This window comes from Sander vitreus, chromosome 2 (assembly GCF_031162955.1).
Source record: "Sander vitreus isolate 19-12246 chromosome 2, sanVit1, whole genome shotgun sequence".
NCBI lineage: Eukaryota > Metazoa > Chordata > Actinopteri > Perciformes > Percidae > Sander > Sander vitreus.
The window spans coordinates 37148865-37167796 of NC_135856.1; the positions used below are offsets into that span (position 1 = coordinate 37148865).

At 40.7% G+C, this 18932-nt stretch overlaps 1 protein-coding gene across 2 annotated transcripts in view; it reads left to right on the forward strand.

Moving 5' to 3' along the window:
- The first annotated feature begins 5610 nt into the window (after window positions 1-5610).
- LOC144528641 (uncharacterized) overlaps window positions 5611-18932 on the forward strand; it is a 30962-nt gene continuing 17640 nt past the window's right edge. Inside the window, exons 1-7 of one of the 2 annotated variants that reach the window (XM_078267369.1) lie at window positions 5611-5728; window positions 8472-10191; window positions 13705-13766; window positions 14145-14174; window positions 15923-16122; window positions 17138-17236; window positions 17697-17896. In XM_078267369.1, the coding sequence (XP_078123495.1) occupies window positions 8845-10191; window positions 13705-13766; window positions 14145-14174; window positions 15923-16122; window positions 17138-17236; window positions 17697-17896 (1938 nt within the window). In that variant the 5' untranslated portion in view covers window positions 5611-5728; window positions 8472-8844. The remainder of the gene's footprint in view (window positions 5729-8471; window positions 10192-13704; window positions 13767-14144; window positions 14175-15922; window positions 16123-17137; window positions 17237-17696; window positions 17897-18932) is intronic. The other variant, XM_078267378.1, reaches the window with a different exon arrangement.

The following is an 18932-nucleotide window of genomic DNA, read 5'->3' on the forward strand; positions in this document are numbered from 1 at the left end:
CCTTCTTCCTCAGGCAATGCACAGTGTCCACATACTCATCTACCTTCTGGGCCCATTCCGGGGCAACTTTCCCGAGTCGTATCACGTCCTGCCTGATGTTCTCATTCAACTTCTCCTTCATACCTTTAATCCTTAAATTCCATAGCCGTTTATACCGGTCCTGTTCTCTTGACCACTCTTTAAGGTCGTCAACTTTTATCCGTAGGGTGGACACTTGAGTTTCCAAAACAGAAATCTTCTCCTGACATTCCTTCACCCCCTCTGCGTTGAATTCAATGTTGTGATTTAGGTCATCTTCGTATGAAAATCCTCCATTTTTCGTTTTTGGTTGTCAAATCTGAAATGGAGTGCTTGAATCACCGTTAACACATGAGCAGCGGTAGGAGACTGTGTCGCAATTTTTCGAACATGAGCTCCTTTGGACGGGGATACCGTCATATTCAGTGATCAGCTAACATCACATACTCCAGTCCATCTGTATACCAGCAGAACTAATATTTTGTTGATGTTTTATTTTATGATTGTGTCGCAGTGATCACTTTCTAAAGCACAAATAAATAACCATCAAACACTCCTCAGATGATTTTGCGCAGAGTGATTCTCCTCTGCATATTTATTGCAGCAGCTGGAGAGGAAGTATACGTTACTCTAGTATACATTTTTGACCATTTTAAGACGAGGGGAGAACATTTCTCTTTGATTTCTTTAAAAGTAAAGTTTGTCAGGAGAGGGAGTAAGAGCAGCGGTGCTGAGAGAATAAAACAAAACTTATTTTCATACATTTACGTTCTAATGCTGGGTTTTTACATGCAGTTTTGCCTGTAAAACTACCGCTCCACTGCCAACGCACTGTTGGGAAATGAATTGAACCGCCCTGCTATGCTGTTGTTGAAGCTGCCTGGGAAAATCTTAGTTTAAACAGTCTATGGTGAAAACCCCAGCGCTCAGTGGTGGAGCGGTTGCCTGCCAATTGGAAGGTTGGTGTTCGATCCCTGCAGTCCCATGTCGCAGTGTCCTTGGGCAAGACACTAAAGTGTAAATGTATGTGAATGTTTATCTGATGAGCAGGTGGCACCTTGTACTGCAGCCCCTGCCACAGTGTCTGAATGTGTGTGACTGGTGAATGGTTCCTGTACTATGTAAAAGTGCTTTAAATGGTTGTTAAGACTAGAAAAGCGCTGTATAAATACAGTCCATTTACATATTTATGTTGTTGTTTTTTCAAAGTGTGCGGGGACCTGTGACGACTGCCCCACTGTCATTTGCAACCAATCACATAATTTGTCCCGCCCCAGCTGTTAGCGACCCAGGTTGTGCGCAATTCACACTGAAATCGACCCTAGTCTACCCTGATCCAACCCACCTCGCTACCTGGGTCGCGAAGCCGAGTAGATCGAGGAGGGTTACTCCATTCAAACACATAGTTGACCTGGGTATAACCCTGGTTGAGTCATCGGTGTGAAAGGAGTATTATAGGTCTGTTAACCGGGTTATGAGGATACTCCGATTTTGACCGGGGTAAAGAGTTTCCATGGGGTTAGAGAAATCGGGTACTGCCTTGACCCGAATATTATCGTTTTTTTAAACTGCATGTAACGAGTAATGAGTGTCATGGCTAGATTACCTAAGCCTGTCTGTCTGTTTTCTCTCAGACCAATTTAATTACAATATGCTGCAAGATCATTATGGAATTTTCCTAAAGCAAAAATAAATGGCCTACCACAGCTATAATACAGATAAAAATGAACTTTTATCTAGGTTTAGCTATATATAGCTATATGTAGTAGGCTACAACACATGCATTTTGCAATGTCCCTGCTAAATAAACAATACATAAATAAACACATTTAATTATGATTATTATTATTTCATCTTATCATGTAAAGGGACAATATCTCTTACTAGCCTATACTCCGGTACAATAGGTGGCGGTATGCACCTTACAAGTAACCGTCATAAAACCAAAAGAAGAATGTTAAGAATATGTTGATGGTTAAAAACCAAGGGGGTAAGCCTCTCCCCAGAATGCATAGCTCCTATGGCGCCATTTTGATGCTACCAAGCCATCACCTCCCGTTAGCATTCCATTGACTGCCATTCATTTTGACATCACTTTGACAATGAATAACTTTACATCTGAAGCGTTTAAAGACTCTATTTGTCCATTGTTTATTTCTAAAGAAACACGACAATGTATAAAAGGCTCCATTACCTTCTATCTCATGTTATAGCACAATTACAATGGTTACAATTTAAATAGTTGGTATTTAGAATACAGTTACATTGTTGAAATCAATGGATTACATGACGATACTTCTCTGTTTCACGGGTTTATTCACTCTCGCAACTCCATGCATTTCCCAGAAGCCCCAATATGAAAACAAAAAAATTAGCTATTTGCGTGATCACTGATAGAGGTAAAGATGGAGCCGGAACCGGCACAACAGAGCCAGGGCAGGAATGGTTTCTATCTTGGAAATTCAAACAGCATTTCACATTGAAGAAAGAGAAGAGCAATAACGCTTGCCAGCAACCAACTTCCTTTCAGCGTCCAAATTACTCCACCTCCAACCTGAAGAAGCATCTTAAAGTAAGTTATTTTTAGCCAAGGGTAGTCGTCTGCTGTAGTTTTACTGGTCACCTTGCTATTTTATAGTTGACGTGCAACTTTACATTGTCCTACATGCTGATTTACTATCCCCAGAGCCATTGAAAGACTGACTAGCCCCGTTTGACATGTTAGCTAACGTTAGCTAAAATTAGCTCATGGTAGTTTAGACTGCGGTTAGATTTTTATAGTATGCAGATGACTACAAATACAAAAATCTATCTGCTTGTTCAGGTACACATTCAGCCAGTTGGAACAGAAGAACACACCAGAATAGGCCTGTTTAGTAAGCTGGATGTGATGGCTGCATTCCTACACTTATAAAATGCAATTCAATGTGGAAGTAATCCAAGTATTCAGAATACGTTACTCAGATTAAGTAACGTAACGGAATACGTTACAAATTACATTTTTGGGCATGTATTCTGTACTCTGTAACGGAATACGTTTTGAAAGTATCCTTCCCAACACTGATTACCGTATAGTACAGGAGAAGCTCGCAGGCAGTTTGGACTTACATTAGCTGTTTAAGTGTAATTACTAATGTTAACTATCATTTTAGTGATCAATAATTAGCCTGTGCCTATGTTATCTCCTTACATATACCTACGCTCTCCGTCTCTGCTAGATTGGGAATGATTGAGATTTCTCTTGGCACAGCTACCAGAAGACTTCCAACTTTCAGACAGGTTGCTCACGTCACACCTACGTCTTCAAGCTCAGTTGGAGGCTGCTCAGTAACGCTCAGCCATCACCGGGAAAGAGCTTCTAATATAAGGTGACCAGATTTCTGAGACAAAATCCGGGGCCATTTTCAGCTCAGAAGCGTAAATACCTCCAAAACAGGTAATGTTTTTATCTTTGTAAACTTAAAACGGGGACACTGTCCCATGGGCTTCACTAGACCTACAGCTGCACTGGGGCACAAGCCCCCCTAGGAGGGGTCCATGGGCATGCTCCCCTGTAAGAAAATGTCTATTTTAATGTTTAAATGCATCAATCTGGTGCACTTTGAAAAGAAATTCAGAGGTTAGACTTTCTTAGACTAGAAATATTTGTGCTGTAGCCTGAACTATTTTGTATTTCAGAATTTGAACCATGCACACACAGGTTGAATAGTTTTTTCTTCATATTTTTGCATTAATGTCACTAGGAAGCATACCAGTAGAAATATATATTAATATTTGTAAGTTGGATATATATAAGTAAGTGGGATTGTCTGGAATCTGGTAATATAATAACCATTATGGTGGGACACACTGACTAAGCAATTTACAAAAATGTCTGTGCTGACATAAATAGTTTACATGAGAATTCATTATAATTTTGGCCCAAAGTTGGAGACCATGTCGAAATTTTGTTGCAATTTCAAAACCTGATTACCCGGGAACCACTTGTTGTACCGATACATGTGTTGAGTGAAGAGTTTGGGAGATATTTCACGGAGAGTAATGGGTATGCAGATATTTATTCAGAATGTAAATATGATAACATTTCATGTAAGTTCAATGTTAATTTTCTCGCAAACCATTTGCCACAGCAACTGGTGCTAATATCATTGGAAAGCTTAGATTCTGGTTGAGGTGGTTGTGCAGATTAACACTTTTACATTCTCATTAGGGGCTGAGCCCCCTTAAAGGTCTGATCCTAGAATCGCCCCTGCTGCTACTTCATACTTGTACTCCACTACACTTCAGAGGGAAATGTTGTCATGTTTACTGCACTACATTTATCTGACAGCTTTTGCTTAATTGCTTCAGGCTGGGCTTGTTTCTGCAACAGCTCATTGAGTATCGGATACAATTAAAACTATTGAGGAAATATCTTTGACATCGGTCCAGTAGGCTATTAGACGAGATCGCTGCAGTCGGCAACTGCGAAACAAGTTACAATGTAAGTTAATAGGACAATTGTCCAGCTTGTATTTACGTTCATAAAAGTGCTCGTTTTTCCACTGACAGGCTCAGATTAATATTCTAAGTGTCTGACAACATTATGGAAAGGATTTCTAAGGAGGGCGACCTTTCTGTTAAAGAGTAAGATCCTTTTTTAAAACATAAAAAGTCCGCGAAATTGCGTTCGCTAAACCCACCAGACTCCATGTAAATAAACAGTCATTTTAGCATCGTAAAATATGGACATTCTAGAACATCTCTGAGCTTTGAGCAGCGCTCTGGCTGTCTTGAGCCGGCGTGTGTAGGGTGCGCGAGTGAGCGCGACGCGCTTGTCAATGTTTTCTTTCTTTCATTCCAATTTCGGGTCTGTCAGTCACAGTGAAAACCGGGGACATTTCCGGGGACAGCTCCAGCCGGGGACAGGTCACCGGAAACCGAAGACGTCTGGTCACCCTATTCTAATATCAGTGTCTAATATCCTTCACTGGTCTCCGTCCAGAGCAACGGGATCCGTTGGTCCAGTTTATATAGCCTACTGTCTGTGTTAAAAACATAGTTAAGGGTAAATGGCAAACATTATGGACAATGGGCAGACTGGAAGACAGTTCTATAATATCCAGAATAAAGTGGGAACGAGCAGAAATATGAACAGAAGCAAGGAGCAGGAGGATGCATTTTCAAGAATGAGGTATGGACACACAAGATAAAATAATACTTTGTTAATAATGAAGAAGCATGCTGATGGCAACTGTGTATTCTGTGGTAGTCCAGAGTCTATAGAGCATGTTATTCTACACTGTCCTAAATATCAGAAATAAAGACAAAGATTAATCTCACAATTGCAAGGAGTTAAGGTTAAACTTAGAGGACATTCTACAAAGAAGCTGAGATGAAATATGTTTTAAATATGTATTTAGCTTCCTGAGGAATACAGGACTAATTAAAATAATTTAGTTTTCTTTTTGGTTTTGTTTGTTTTGTTTTGTTTTGTTTTATTCATTTATTTTTTGAATCATACTTGGAAAGGTTAGACTCCAGTTCCACACCCCAGTCCAGCTGGTGGCGGTAATGCACCATTAAAGTTAGTTGCCAACCGCCATAAAACCGGAAGAAGAAGAATATGTTGTTTCCTGATGGCGGAACCACAGACAGTAATGACTACGGTCTGAAAAGGAATCAAGACTTTCCGGTAACAGCAAAGGCACACTTCGAATCATTGTGAAAGGTATTTATGAATATGTTATGCACTCGAAAATGGCACAAGTGGTCATTAAATTTAACGGAAGTGTTGATATGCTTTCCTCTTGGTAGCTAACGTTAACTAGCTTAGTAAAAAACACCCAAAATGGCTGCTATGTGGTTCTACGTAGCTAGGGTGTTCGTTTATTCTCCGGTTTTCATTATGATTTGTCCGTAGAAATACGGCATTTATTTTGTCATACTATTAACAGTTGCGTATATATGTATGAAGTGTGCATTTACCCGGTCTGTGTTAGTTTTAATCCAAATGTTACACGGGTGTTTGTGGTTCAGAAACACCGGGGTGTCAGCCTTAAAGCAAGGCGAGGCAGCTTTATTTGTATAGCACATTTCAGCAACAGGGCAATTCAAAGTGCTTTACATGAAACATTAAAGAGCAGTTAAAAACAATTAAAAATATAAAAACTGATAAAATACGAGAATACAATGTACATTGCGGTATAAGTAATAAACAAGTATTTAAAGAAAGGCAACATCAAGAAGAAAGGTCTTCAGCCTTGATTTGAAAGAACTGAGAGTTGCAGCAGACCTGCAGTTTTCTGGGAGTTTGTTCCACATATGTGGAGCATAAAAACTAAACGCTGCTTCTCCCTGTTTAGGTCTGACAGGGGACAGCAAGCAGACCTGTCCCAGACGACCTGAGAGGTCTGGGGGGTGGGGGTGGGGGGGGGGTTCATTGTGTAGCAGCAGGTCAGAAATGTATTTTGGCCCTAAACCGTTTTAATGCTTTATAAACCAACAGAAGTGTTTTGAACTCAATTCTTTGAGGGACAGGAAGCCAGTGTAGAGACCTCAGAACTGGAGTGAGTGCTTTTCTTGGTCTTAGTGAGGACTCAGCTGCAGCTTCTGAATCAGCTGTAGCAGTCTGATTTGTTTTTTGACACGGAGTGTATCTAAATATTAGCAAGGTACGTCAGTATAACGGTCTGAGTTGTACGAGAATGTTTACATTGCTCTGAATATATACCTTTCTGCTTATCCAGACCACTAATGCACATATCTGTCTGATGAAAACGTGCAGATTGGATGAAATAGTTGCATTTATTCAACAGATGAATAAGCAGTGTGAGAAGACAGCACTTCAGTTTTTATAACAAGAAGAGATGCTGAGGCTTGGATGTTTTGCTTCAACTGCTTAGTTTTTCTGTTGAAATATACAATTATGGGAACCTTTCTATTTGGGGAATTTGCAGCTAATGTTATGCCGCGTTCTATTTACCTTGGAACTCGGTTCCCGGAGCTGGGAATGACGTCATACCCGAGTTGAATGTGTTCTATTTAAAAGTCCGGATTTTCATTGTTTTCATTAGCTCTAGCCCGGTTAGCTATTGTTAGCAATACGAGTTGATTTTTGTGTGTGTGTGCATGCAAACAGCGTAACATGTCCACAGATAGAAGTTGAACATGCCTGTGTGAACAACTGATTTAGATTTAGTGACACAAATAAGACAGAAGTGCTTATAACTTTGTTACTGCAGCTTTTCACAACTGTTGATTGTAATTTTTATAAATATGTCACTACTGTCAAATCAAGAAGAAGATATTTTAACTTACACACTTTTGCCCTCCTTTTTTGTATTGGGAATTATGTCAACCTGCATGTGATATCTTCATCACTTAATGCTGCTTTGCTTTACTTTGACCTTTTTAGCTTAACCTTAAACAACATCTGGTGAGCTGATTAGAAATAAAATGATCTATTTGTCACTGGTATAGTTTGCCCAGCATGCAAACTCACTTTTTATTTTCTTCTGAAAAGCTAATATTTGGTCAAAGGTTGCTCGGCTTGGTCTGTTAAAAGGAAACATGTCCTCAAGGACTGAACCAAATGGATTGTGCACACCAAATTATTTTTTGGTATATTTATGGATAATTAGGCCTATACCAAAAGCAAGCTAAATGTTTAGATCAGATGGATCGTCATGTCTAATGATAGTCTGTGACCAAAGATTTGTGCATAAAGTGTACATTGTAAGCCTAGCTTCAGTGGACTTGTTTTCTTCTTTTGGTCTTGCAAAACATATGTCAAACAGGCCTACATGTTGTTAAAGGTGTTCTGTAAGTGCTCACCACTTTTACTAGCGTTATGCAAAGAAAAGTTTACATTTTCCAGGACATGGTGAGTGTGATTTAGAATTGGTAGCATTGCAATGCTGTAATGTTACCTGCAGGAAATATTCAGGGGAAAAACTGCACTATGTTTTGTAGAAATGTTTTGTTCTGCTGTGAACATTTTGGCAAAGAGGCTGCCATGTGTGGACAAAGTCCACTGTATTGTAATGTTGACCATGCATTGCAGGCTAGCAAGTGTTTTTTCGGAAGCAGGATTATATTTTTTTTGTTTTTTTCTTTTTTTTTTGAGGCCAAGAGCTTTAGGGTTATTTGTAGTGTCCCCATAGGTTAAATCCATATTTAGCATTTTACTTTTTCATGGTTTTTGTTGAATCAGTGTTGCATAATGCTACTTTGCTTTCCCGTCCTGAAAGAAAAGCCCAGTTGGACTACAGGAAGGAGATCTTGAAGCGATTTCTTAGTGGTTGACACATTTTTAAAGGAAGGAAACTACAAACAAAATGAGGATTGAGCCAACTTATTATTTAAAAAAAAAAAAGTGCGTTGGGGGGAAAAAAGGACTCAAAGCTACTTTTGAAATGAGAAATTAAAGCTTGTTCATCTGTAATAGTATATCTCTGCTTTCCACCTCACAGCCTCGCTGTGCACACCGACAGTAATTTGCACCTTGCTCCTACCCTTCATTTGGAGCCCAGTGCAACAGTCGCCGTTGCCAGCAGCACCAGAGGGACCCATTTCATATTTGGACCTGTTGCTGCTGCAGTGACAGCTCTCCGATTGGCTCAGGTTGAAACTCGGGCGCAGATTGCTCTTCAGCAGCTTGCTACTCTAGTGGCCATAACGGTTGGCAAACAATTTCACAACAACAACAACGAATTTGCAGTGCCATTACCTACTCACCTGACTCTCCTAAGTCTTCTCAATAGACAGCAGGTGTCAGCAGCTGGGTTTAACTTGGACACAAACGGCAAAACTTACAGAAACGCACAACAAAGTCTGTCTGCTGCCATGTACCACCACCACTCCCAGCAACAAGGGCCACAGCCCTTCTCTAATGGGCCCAGGCCTCCTCATCAGCCACCTCCAAATCAACATCAGAATCCTCCCTCTAATGTGCTGTCGCAGGCGATGGGTTTCCAGTTTCCTCGTCCCACCCAGCTCCCTGATGAGCTAGAGTCCGCCCTGGCTATCCGGGGTGCTAGGGACATGGATCACCGTCTCATCGACCATACGAACCGACCGAACCAACACCAGAACCAAGGCTCAGGTTCTGGGATCAGTCAACATGGAAGCTACGGCTCTAACTCAATAACACCCACCTCTGATAATCAGCCTGGCCACCAGCAAGGAGTAGACTGGTCAAACTACCAACCTCCAGCTAAACTGTTTGCCAATCCTCTACCCAGTGCTGGCCACCAGTCCCAGCGACACCAGGGGCCTCAACAGCAGCCGCAGAGCAGCCATGCTGGAACAAGCATCCAAAACTGGACTTCCACCGGAAGTGACTCAGCAACACCGCAATCCCGGCACCCCCATGGTGGCGGGGGGGATGGTCAGGCTTTGTACACACCAGAGAGTGCAGGGAGCATCTTGGCTAGCTTTGGACTTTCAAATGAGGACTTAGAAGTGCTGAGTCACTACCCTGATGATCAGCTAACGCCAGATACTTTACCATTCATACTCCGTGACATCCAGATCAATAAGTCGGGCAACCAAAAAAATGTTGCTTCGTCATCCTCGTTCTCACGTAGCCATGATATGCCACTGCCTCCTTCCCGCTCTTCACCATTGGCCCGTTCACGCTCACCAGAAGTGCCCAGCCTTCTCGCTGTTACACAGACGGCAGGTAAAGTCATTGACTATGGTCATGCCAGTCGGGCAAAGGATGAGAGTGGTACCAGAGAGACTTTCAAAAGGGAGCCGCTGTCCACTGAAAGGACAGTTAAAATGTACCCATCCTCGTCCTCCTCATCAGCTCCAAAATTAGATAAAGTTGAAAGGCGGCAGATTCGTTTGGAACATAATGACTCAAGCAAGCACGGAGACCGGGACTATCGCAGGACCAGCAGCGACCATCACAAGAGCAGTCGGTCACCTGGGAGAGAATTTCCATCATCGTCCAAATCTCGTAATCTAGACCGAGACTACAGGCGTGAAGGACCCATACCTAGGCCCTCATCTGAAACCAAGAACGAAGCTTCCTTGCGGCGGTCTCTCTCCTCTTCGTCTGGCTCAAAACCACGCAGCAGCAAGAAGTTACCTACCCCCACCATGATAAGTGATTTCTCAGCTGTGTCTCCAAAGGTGTATCCCCATACCTGCTCCCTGTGCCACACACAGTGTGATCAGGAAAAGGTGAGTGCCAACATGTCCTCGTACCAATGTCTGAAAGGAGTACATTCACATGTTTAGTTTTAGTCTGCAGCCTTTCTTCACCAGGCAGTTGTCGAGATGAGTGATTCTGATGTCATTCAAGTAGTGTTTGGAATGGTTTGCAATTTTCAGTGAAATGAGTAGACCTATGTGATCCGGCTAGCTTCTAGCCAGCAAAACCCTTTTTTTTTTTTTTAAATAATGAATACTAACTATGCGAGCATACTGTAGTTTCCTTTTGAAAGCTTTAAGCCAGATATGTATACGACACATTGTAATAACTGCATGTGGCCCAGAACAGAAAAATACTTTTCGGTACTAGACGATCATCAGGCAAAAAAAACCATCATGGCTAAAAGCTAGAGATGCCCCGGTCACGTATTTCTTTTCTTTTTTTGATGTACTTCTTTTTTTGTTTTGTCACAGCAGCTGCTATCGGCTGCGTTACGGTTTAGGTCAGTTTGACTGATTTGCAGTCTATTGGGATCTCCACCAGGTGGTAGTCCAAGTAATCCTCACCAAAAATAAAAAGTCCAGAGCTGAACAAAAAACACTTTTTGCAATTAGCTTTTTGCATTTAGAAATAAACAACGGAAGATAGAAATGCAAAGTTTGTTCAGATTAGTTTTCCCTTGACAAGTAAACCTTCGTCCTAAACAAATTGATAAAAGACCTATGAAAAATGAAATTAAAAACTCTACATCTCCTCCTGGGACACTACACACGCAAGCATGCGGTTGTTGCTGTCAGCTGCATGCTCGAGAGGATTTAACCACAGCTGTGAAGCAGGGATGTTAACTGACAATAAGACCGACTAATACTATCACTTAAACAGTTAAACATTTTTTGTCATAATAATGGAAAAAAAGGCTATACAATCTCAATGGATGGTGCTCACAGCTGATGGCAGCTATAAAAACACTTATTTCAAGTGTTTTTATAGCTGCCATTTTAGCAGCAATTCATTTCCTTTCTCATATGCATCTTGTTCTTTAAAAACAAGTATGATGTGTGGTTTATTTGATTGACAGTGACTGACACCAGAGGTGAGGGTTGTCATGTGTCCTCCTACCACAGCTCCACCCAGGCTTTCTTCTCTTTGCCCAAATTGGGATGTTTTGACTTCAGTTACTGACTGAAATGGCTTTGAGCAGATAAACCAGGCTTCTAAATTCCCCTCAGAAGATGTTTGTCAAAAGGCAACTGTCTGGTGAAGTAAAATAAGACTTTAAGGTGTCCCAAAAAGGTCGGAAGTGCCCCTCCTTTTTTGAGCCACAAAACGCGTTTCGAAGCACTACACTACTTTGACAGGTAAAGCCCCAAGTATTAAAAGATACAACTTTGGAACTACCTTTTCAAATACTACAGTTTCTCAACTAGAGGTTTCATTTGCAATTCTATTCAACTTGTTCACACAAGACCACGAGAGCAGTTGACCACGAGAGGGGTATGTGCAGAGAAGAAAAGTACTTTTGGCTGTTTTGCTTATTAAATAAATAATTAAATCCAGCATTATGACATTTGTGAAGTACCAGGCCTCTTTACAGTGCACAGGAAATGTACAATGAAAGAAACATACTCAATTTTATTTCTGGACAATCATGAAATAAATCAAACTGTCAGTGAGATGTGTTTCACGTGGCATTTTAGGGGTGTAATGTTTAATAATTCAGGTTAAGGTAAAGTTCAATTCAAAAGTTACTGTAAATATGAACTTGTATACTTTAGCTACATGTTTTCATACCCTATAAATGGTCAGGGAAAATGTCTACAAGATACAATTATGTATAAATATAATTTTTCATTTTGTTTTTAAAAAAATGGTTAATACTAAAAAGTTGGTATGAACTGATCAAAACTATCAAAAAATATTTCTTCCTATTCCTTTGTTCTCTGAGAAAATCTAGTGCTTGGGAATGGAGTTTCTCATGTTCTCAAATGGTGTTGTATTTGACTATAAGAAGGAATAACTAAGTTTTAAAATGACTTGTACTCTGCTTCAGTGTTCTAACAGTATTTTTTTGTAGTTAAGTGTGACTGTCTTAATTTCTCAAATATGCCAAGGGTATATTTGGACAAAAGCAGCCTGATGAATGAATAAATAAATAAATAGTCCCTTAATCATCAATCAGTTAGATGTATGATCTAGCAGAAAGTCAAGTGGTCTTTTTCAAAAATTACTGTAAGGTTCTATATGGTTGTTAGGTGTCCAACTCTAAACCTGTTGGTTTATTTTGATGTTTGGTGTAGGGCTGGGCGATGTAGCCTAAAAAAAAAAAAGATCCCTGATCCTTTTTTTTCAATCTGCAGATGACAAAGCAATTGTTCAAAACAAGTTTTAACTTTTATTTAGTTTTGACTTGTACACACAAACATACACATGGGGCATGTATACCATTATGATTATTCATGGCAATTTTGTAGAAGTATATATTGGTTTGAGTGTTTCCCTACCATTGTTTTGGGGGAATGGCCCGCTACAGACCTCCGCCACAGCTCAGTCGTATCAGCGGCATTTAGTAGATGTGTTGAGCCACAACAGAGCTCCTCAACACCGGCTCCAGTGCTGCTCCGTCAGGTCAGCGGTAGTTGGTGGGTCAGTTGTCCGAGAATAGGTGACTGTGAGCCGGGTACAGATCACCGCGAGCTGCCGGTCATTTCGGCGGCGATTAATAGTAAGTAATGAAACGACTAGTTAAGATAAGAACAAACGTTGGTCCCTGTCACTGCCATGTTGTTTGTGTATCTCTATGGCAAACGCCAAACGGCGGAGGGCTGCCCATTCGGAACTACGGGAGCCCAGAGGTGAGAGTAGGCGGACGTTAAGGAGAAAACCGATTTTTCATTTAAAACAAGTCAACGCTAAATACACATTCGAGTTAATCGATGAAACCGATTTATCGCCCAGCCCTAGTTTGTAGACTTGGTGAACGTAGGGAAGTACGCCACAGGCTGTGACAGGAACTCCATAAAGCACAGGCAACAGATTGGCAAATGAGCAGATATTGGTTCAATAAATGGTTTGTCCTCTTTAGGGCTTGGAACATAACTTAGTAAGTTAACTGAACAGCACTTGCAACAAGAAGACTAGAAAAATATAGTTTTTATTTTGTTTCTGCCCTTGATATATAGTGTGTTAGTGGTTTTCTATTTCAGGACCTGCTTAATCTGATATTCAAAGCAAGTCTAAGTATTGTATTTTTTTTTTTTTTTCTTTTCTGCTAGCCGTTGTAACATAATGTGGACGTGAATATGGCATCAAATAACTGGGCCTCAACTTTTAGTTCAGGGTTTTCACACCATGTTAAAAAAATGACCCCAGGAAACAAAGATCCACTTGAGTTTTTGTCTCGGTACTTAAGCCTTTCACTGTAGATAACTGTAGATTTGCTAGTTTTCTTCATCATCATACATGTGAATCTACCTCTGTTGAGGATTGATTCCATTTGTGTCCGATTGTGATATCTTCCTCTCCCATTTGTCGTTTTTCTACAGGACTGGGTTGACCATATTAACACCGTCAACCACACTGCTGCCTGCAGAGACCTGCGCAACAAGTGAGGACTTTTTTAGTTTGTCCTGCTAAAGCCTTGCATCTCCAGTATTACTTCCTATCTTCAGTATTTTGTCATAGTTACTTAGGTAACCATTCTGCATTTAGTTATTAATAGTCCAAGAAAAGTGTCAAATATGAGAAACTATGTGCATTAAACAATTTGTTTTACACTATAAAACGTATGCCCCTTTGAGACCTGGTTTTAAAATCCATTCTGAGTGATCTGATCACAAGTGGACAGCTCAACAGTGGCACTACAAATTGCAGATTTTAAACAGTACAGCTTTGTATTGATGCATACAATTGCATGTAATAATTATTTTCAAATACAAGCAATTAATTGACATTCTAACCAATGTTTTTGTGTGCGTCTCTGAAGGTACCCGGACTGGAAACCAAATCTACCAAGGTCAGTTGGACTCTGCTTTTAGCTGTGACTAGCAGCCAGTGGGAGTCAGTCCTGCCAGTTGGCAGGTCTCACAAATTTCAAATAACTTGACTGTTAGAGGTGTGAATCTTCACTGATCTCCCGATTCGAATACGATTATGTCAGCGACTCGATAGTCAAATACATTTTTCTATTAAAGCCATATAGGATATTTAATTCATAGCTTTTCAAGCTTCAAAAACCATACATTCTGCAGTGCTCTAATACTAAATAAATTGGATACATAAAACTACAGCACTGAGCACATGGCCCAGTCGATTAGACGCAGCATGGTCCATGTCCCTGATTCGACGCTTCGGTTATTTGATTAATTCCAACACCTATTGACTGTGCATATACAGCCAATCTGACACAGATCGTATTGTTTTGTTGGTTATCCATTTGAATAAAATGTGTAAAACATTAGGCTTCATAGAGTGTGAAAGTATAGTTAATGTCCATGTTTTAGAACCTGCAATATCAATAACAAACTGATGTGAATACTATTGTTTATTTCTCCTGTTCAACACAATTTGCTTGCTAGCTAATAGTCTGTACCTAATAGCCAATGACAGCTTTGTTTCAAGGTCTGCTTCTTATTTCTGAATATGGGCAAGTAATCACACAACACGTTGTATTTACAACAGTTTTAAACTTTTTTTTAGAATCCTGAAATCTTAACCAGCCATGTTGCTCAGGCAGCACAAAACGAAAAACAAAACACGGTTTGTTTGGCATGGCGGTGATCCGATCACAAGTGGACAGCTCTAAGTAAGTGTGTGAATGCACCCAAGACGCATTAAGGACGCATTGAGATCTGACCACTCACATTCAACCTAGGGGCGGTCTGGGCCGCACACGGCCACATTGATGGGCCGCCTACTCAACTGACGTTCTCCTGCATGAGCGTAAACTCATTGGCTCTTTGTCCGTGACGTCTGAGCCATTTGTAGCTCTGTGTGTTTTAGCCGTTTTTTATTATTATTTTTAAGTATTTCTCATGTCACAGAAATCACTGTCGGTGTTTTTGTTCCACTGCGCTGCACAGATCTGTCATCCCTGAAGTTCTTTGTGCCGCAAAGGTGGCAGTGACAGAGGTTCCCACGCGTACTATAATTGCCACCCCCAACCGGCACCGGCAGATGCCCGCCCACTAAGAGCCTGGGTCTGTCCGAGCTTTCTGCCTAAAAGCCACTTTGGCACTAAATGCTTGCTCTTGGGGGAATTACTAGAATTGTTGGGTCTTTGTAAATTATATAGCGTACGTCTAGACCTACTCTGATAATATAAATAAAATGTAATTGAATTGCAGTCAGCTGGAGAAAAATACACTCTTCAGCATACACAAACTGTAGGCAGAGCTTTTCATTTAGTCATCGCACGTTTCTGTAATACCTAATGATATATGGAACGGTAACAACTAAAATGTGTGTATACACACACACAACAACAGCAAACTATTTTTCATTAAAATATGTAGGATATCTATGCAAACGGAAATGCGTTTTTGTTTTGCAGATAGATCGGGTAAGTATGATCCGATCCCAAGTGGTCACTCAAGACCCATGCGGAGACTCATTCTGTGTATACTGACGTATTTAGAGCTGTCCACTTGTGATCGTATCCCCAAAGGCACATGTTAATGACAGGTGTGAACAGGGCCACTAATCTATGCAAATGCAGGGCCTTTGAAGTACTACTTGTCTTGTTCATGATTATCTTTCATGTAGTCGGAGTGGACGATACGGCAGCCGTGCTCTGTGGGATCCCAAGGATCACTCTCCATCCCATTCTGCTTCTCGATCCCTCTCTTGTTCTCCTACCCCAAGTCCTCCTCACGGCAAACACAGGGTGGGCCGCCCCCACCTCCATAGGCTTTCCACGGGGCCTTACTCTTCTCACCATCAACCTCGCCACCAACACTACACAGGTAGACCACATGGTAGAGAATGGGCACAATATGTACAAAGTATGAAAATGTAAAGCTTAATAACATGACATGGGGGCGGCGGTCTTATTTAGGATCCTAGTGGCCGTCTTGATATTGGCTTTATTATTTCTAATCAATTAACAATCCATTAAATTACCAATCCATAATTTATTGAAAGCCTTGGTACTGAAGGTACATCAGACGTCAAAAATGTGTCATTGTGTCAGTGATGTTGTTTCCCAATGCACATTGTGACCAGTAAATAGTGGAATGGTACATACAAATAAGCACTTTAATACTTTAACGTACTTCAGTACTTTCTTCATGCTGGGTATTAAGTGAAGTAGTTCAATCTTCTTGCATCAACAGATTTATAAGGGCACTTCTTTCCACAGATGTAAAACACTACTAAATAAGATTTGATGCCGGTTATAGATTCTTAAAGGTGTAGTAAAGTATGTTAATCCAATGCACTTTTTCTCAAATTCAGTGAATATCTCCACACGGTCACCTAGCTCTATTTTCTCTGCACGCTGAAAATTAAAAAAAATTGGTTTTAATAAACAGCCCTGGCTGTGTAAATGGAAAACAAAAAAGAGTGCACGAGCCACAAAACACTATTCCAGCCAAGCACCAACTGCAGCGACAGTTGATGGTAGGGGCAGGGGGGGGGGAAGCAGCATTTGAATGTGCCGGCCAGTAGTTAACTGTCCGTGAATCTGCGGGCGCGGAGCTTCTGAAGGGGGGGGTTGTATTTGTTTGGCAGTTGAGTTCAAATATCAACCATCTTCACGCGGAATCGTTACTGCACCTTTTTAATACAGAATTATCTAGTTCTCAAGCATAGCTACATTTGAATGGCATTACTTATTATTTTGATACAGGCTTACAGTAGGTTAAGTTACTACTCTGCTTTATTATGTAGGAAATACTGCATTGCACTTAATATTAGATGACTTTGATCAGAAAAAATATGTCTACTCTAGTATAACCCATCTTCATTTGCTTTCCTAAGAACACAGCCATCGGTTGGACCACAGTCCCCCCCGCTCACATCTAACCTCAGTGGCCTTCAGAGAGCATTGGCCTGAAGGGAGGGACAGGGAATCGTCAGGTTAGTCGTGTGTATGATTTTTATTTCAAGATTATTTGTTGGCATTTTGAGTTTGAGAGCTTATAGTGTAGAACGAAAGGAAACGTAGGAGAAAAAAAAGTGGCTCGACATGCAACAGAGGTCCCCAGTCGGAATTAAACCATGGATGCTTCAGTTATGTGGTATGTGTGACATGGAGAATCCCATTTTATGAGATTGCAGAAGTAAACCACATATCATGGTTTCATCAAACTTGTATAAACCTTCATCCCAAATTTGAAGAAGCCAGAGTCAATTAGAACTTTTCATAATGATACACAAGGGCTTTAAATAACCAAAAAGTAGGGTTTTAATTGTTTCTACTTTTTTTTTGTATAATTGTCAATTGACTGAATTTAATTAAATTCTATTTTTGAAAATGTCTTCACCATTTCTTTTTGCTCCCCTGTCCTCCTCCCTCTGATTCATGGCGTGTCTACAGAGGGGTCTTCTCGCAGTGGTGTTAAGCGTCCATATGATTCAACCAAGTTCTCTACTGACATCAGAAGACATCCATCCTCCTCTAAGGCGGATCCTACTTTCAAACATGGACCATTACAGTCCTCCGCCAAAATGGTCAAGTGCGGGAAGAAGCCTGGAACAAAGACGACTAAGATCGGAATTGCCAAGGCTGCTGACAGAGTGAGTGTTTTGGACCTAAATGCAATTTTTTTTTTTTTTAGAAAATTCAGAACCTTTGGTGTGTGTGGCGACAATAGTAAATGTTTCATGTTATATCTAGACAAGCACTTTTGCACCTAAATATGTGTTGAGTGAGCATCGCAAAAGTTGACACAACCACAAAAACACCTGCTAGTGTCCTTAATCCACTATGTTGATTTAGTGGCAGTTAAATACCTAATTAAAATCTGTTGGTGAAAGTTTGACTCCTATCAAACTATCATTGGACCATTCCTAATATGAGTGTAGAGGCAGAGCGCATTGTGTCCTATTCAGAATGCCACGCCCACCGTGGGGAAAACGACTCTTCGCTCCCCTGTATTGCATGAAGGTGTCTCATCGTCAATTCCGTCTGCTAACAAACAGAAAAGTGCCTAAAAGCTGCTGTGTGGTGGGATCCACTACCAGCAATGTAAAGAACCCATGACTTAAGTTTTTATAAGCTGTTGAACCAAAAAGAGGCTTTTATTTAGACAAAGGTAGATAGAGACGTGAGGAAAAACTCTGGGATTCTGACACTAACCTACGATATGCCCAACGTAACATTTGCAGCAAGCATTTTGTTACCAACTTAAATATCCAAATGTTTTAGGCTAACTATATTTCTCTACGTTAAGTTAATACATGTAACGTCTGGCATATCGTTAGGTTAATCTGGCTGATGTCTCACGTCTATATCCACTGTTATCTTCTTAAAAGCTCAGTTTTTCGGGTCGGCAGCTTATGAAAACTTAAGTTATGGGTTCTTTACAGTTGGTAGTGAATATCACCCCACAGCAGCTTTTAGGCATTTTTCTGTTGTCGGAATTGCTGAGCAGGCACCTTCATGCAATACAAATCAACGACGAACGGCAAGCTGGGAAAACGGCTCCGGTGGGGTTATGACTTAAATGCGCTCTGTCTCTATAGCCAGTTATAATTTGACATTTATCATAATGGTTCTCCAAAGCTGCTGAAATGAGTACAGTAGAGATTAGCTTTTACACCATTTTAAATG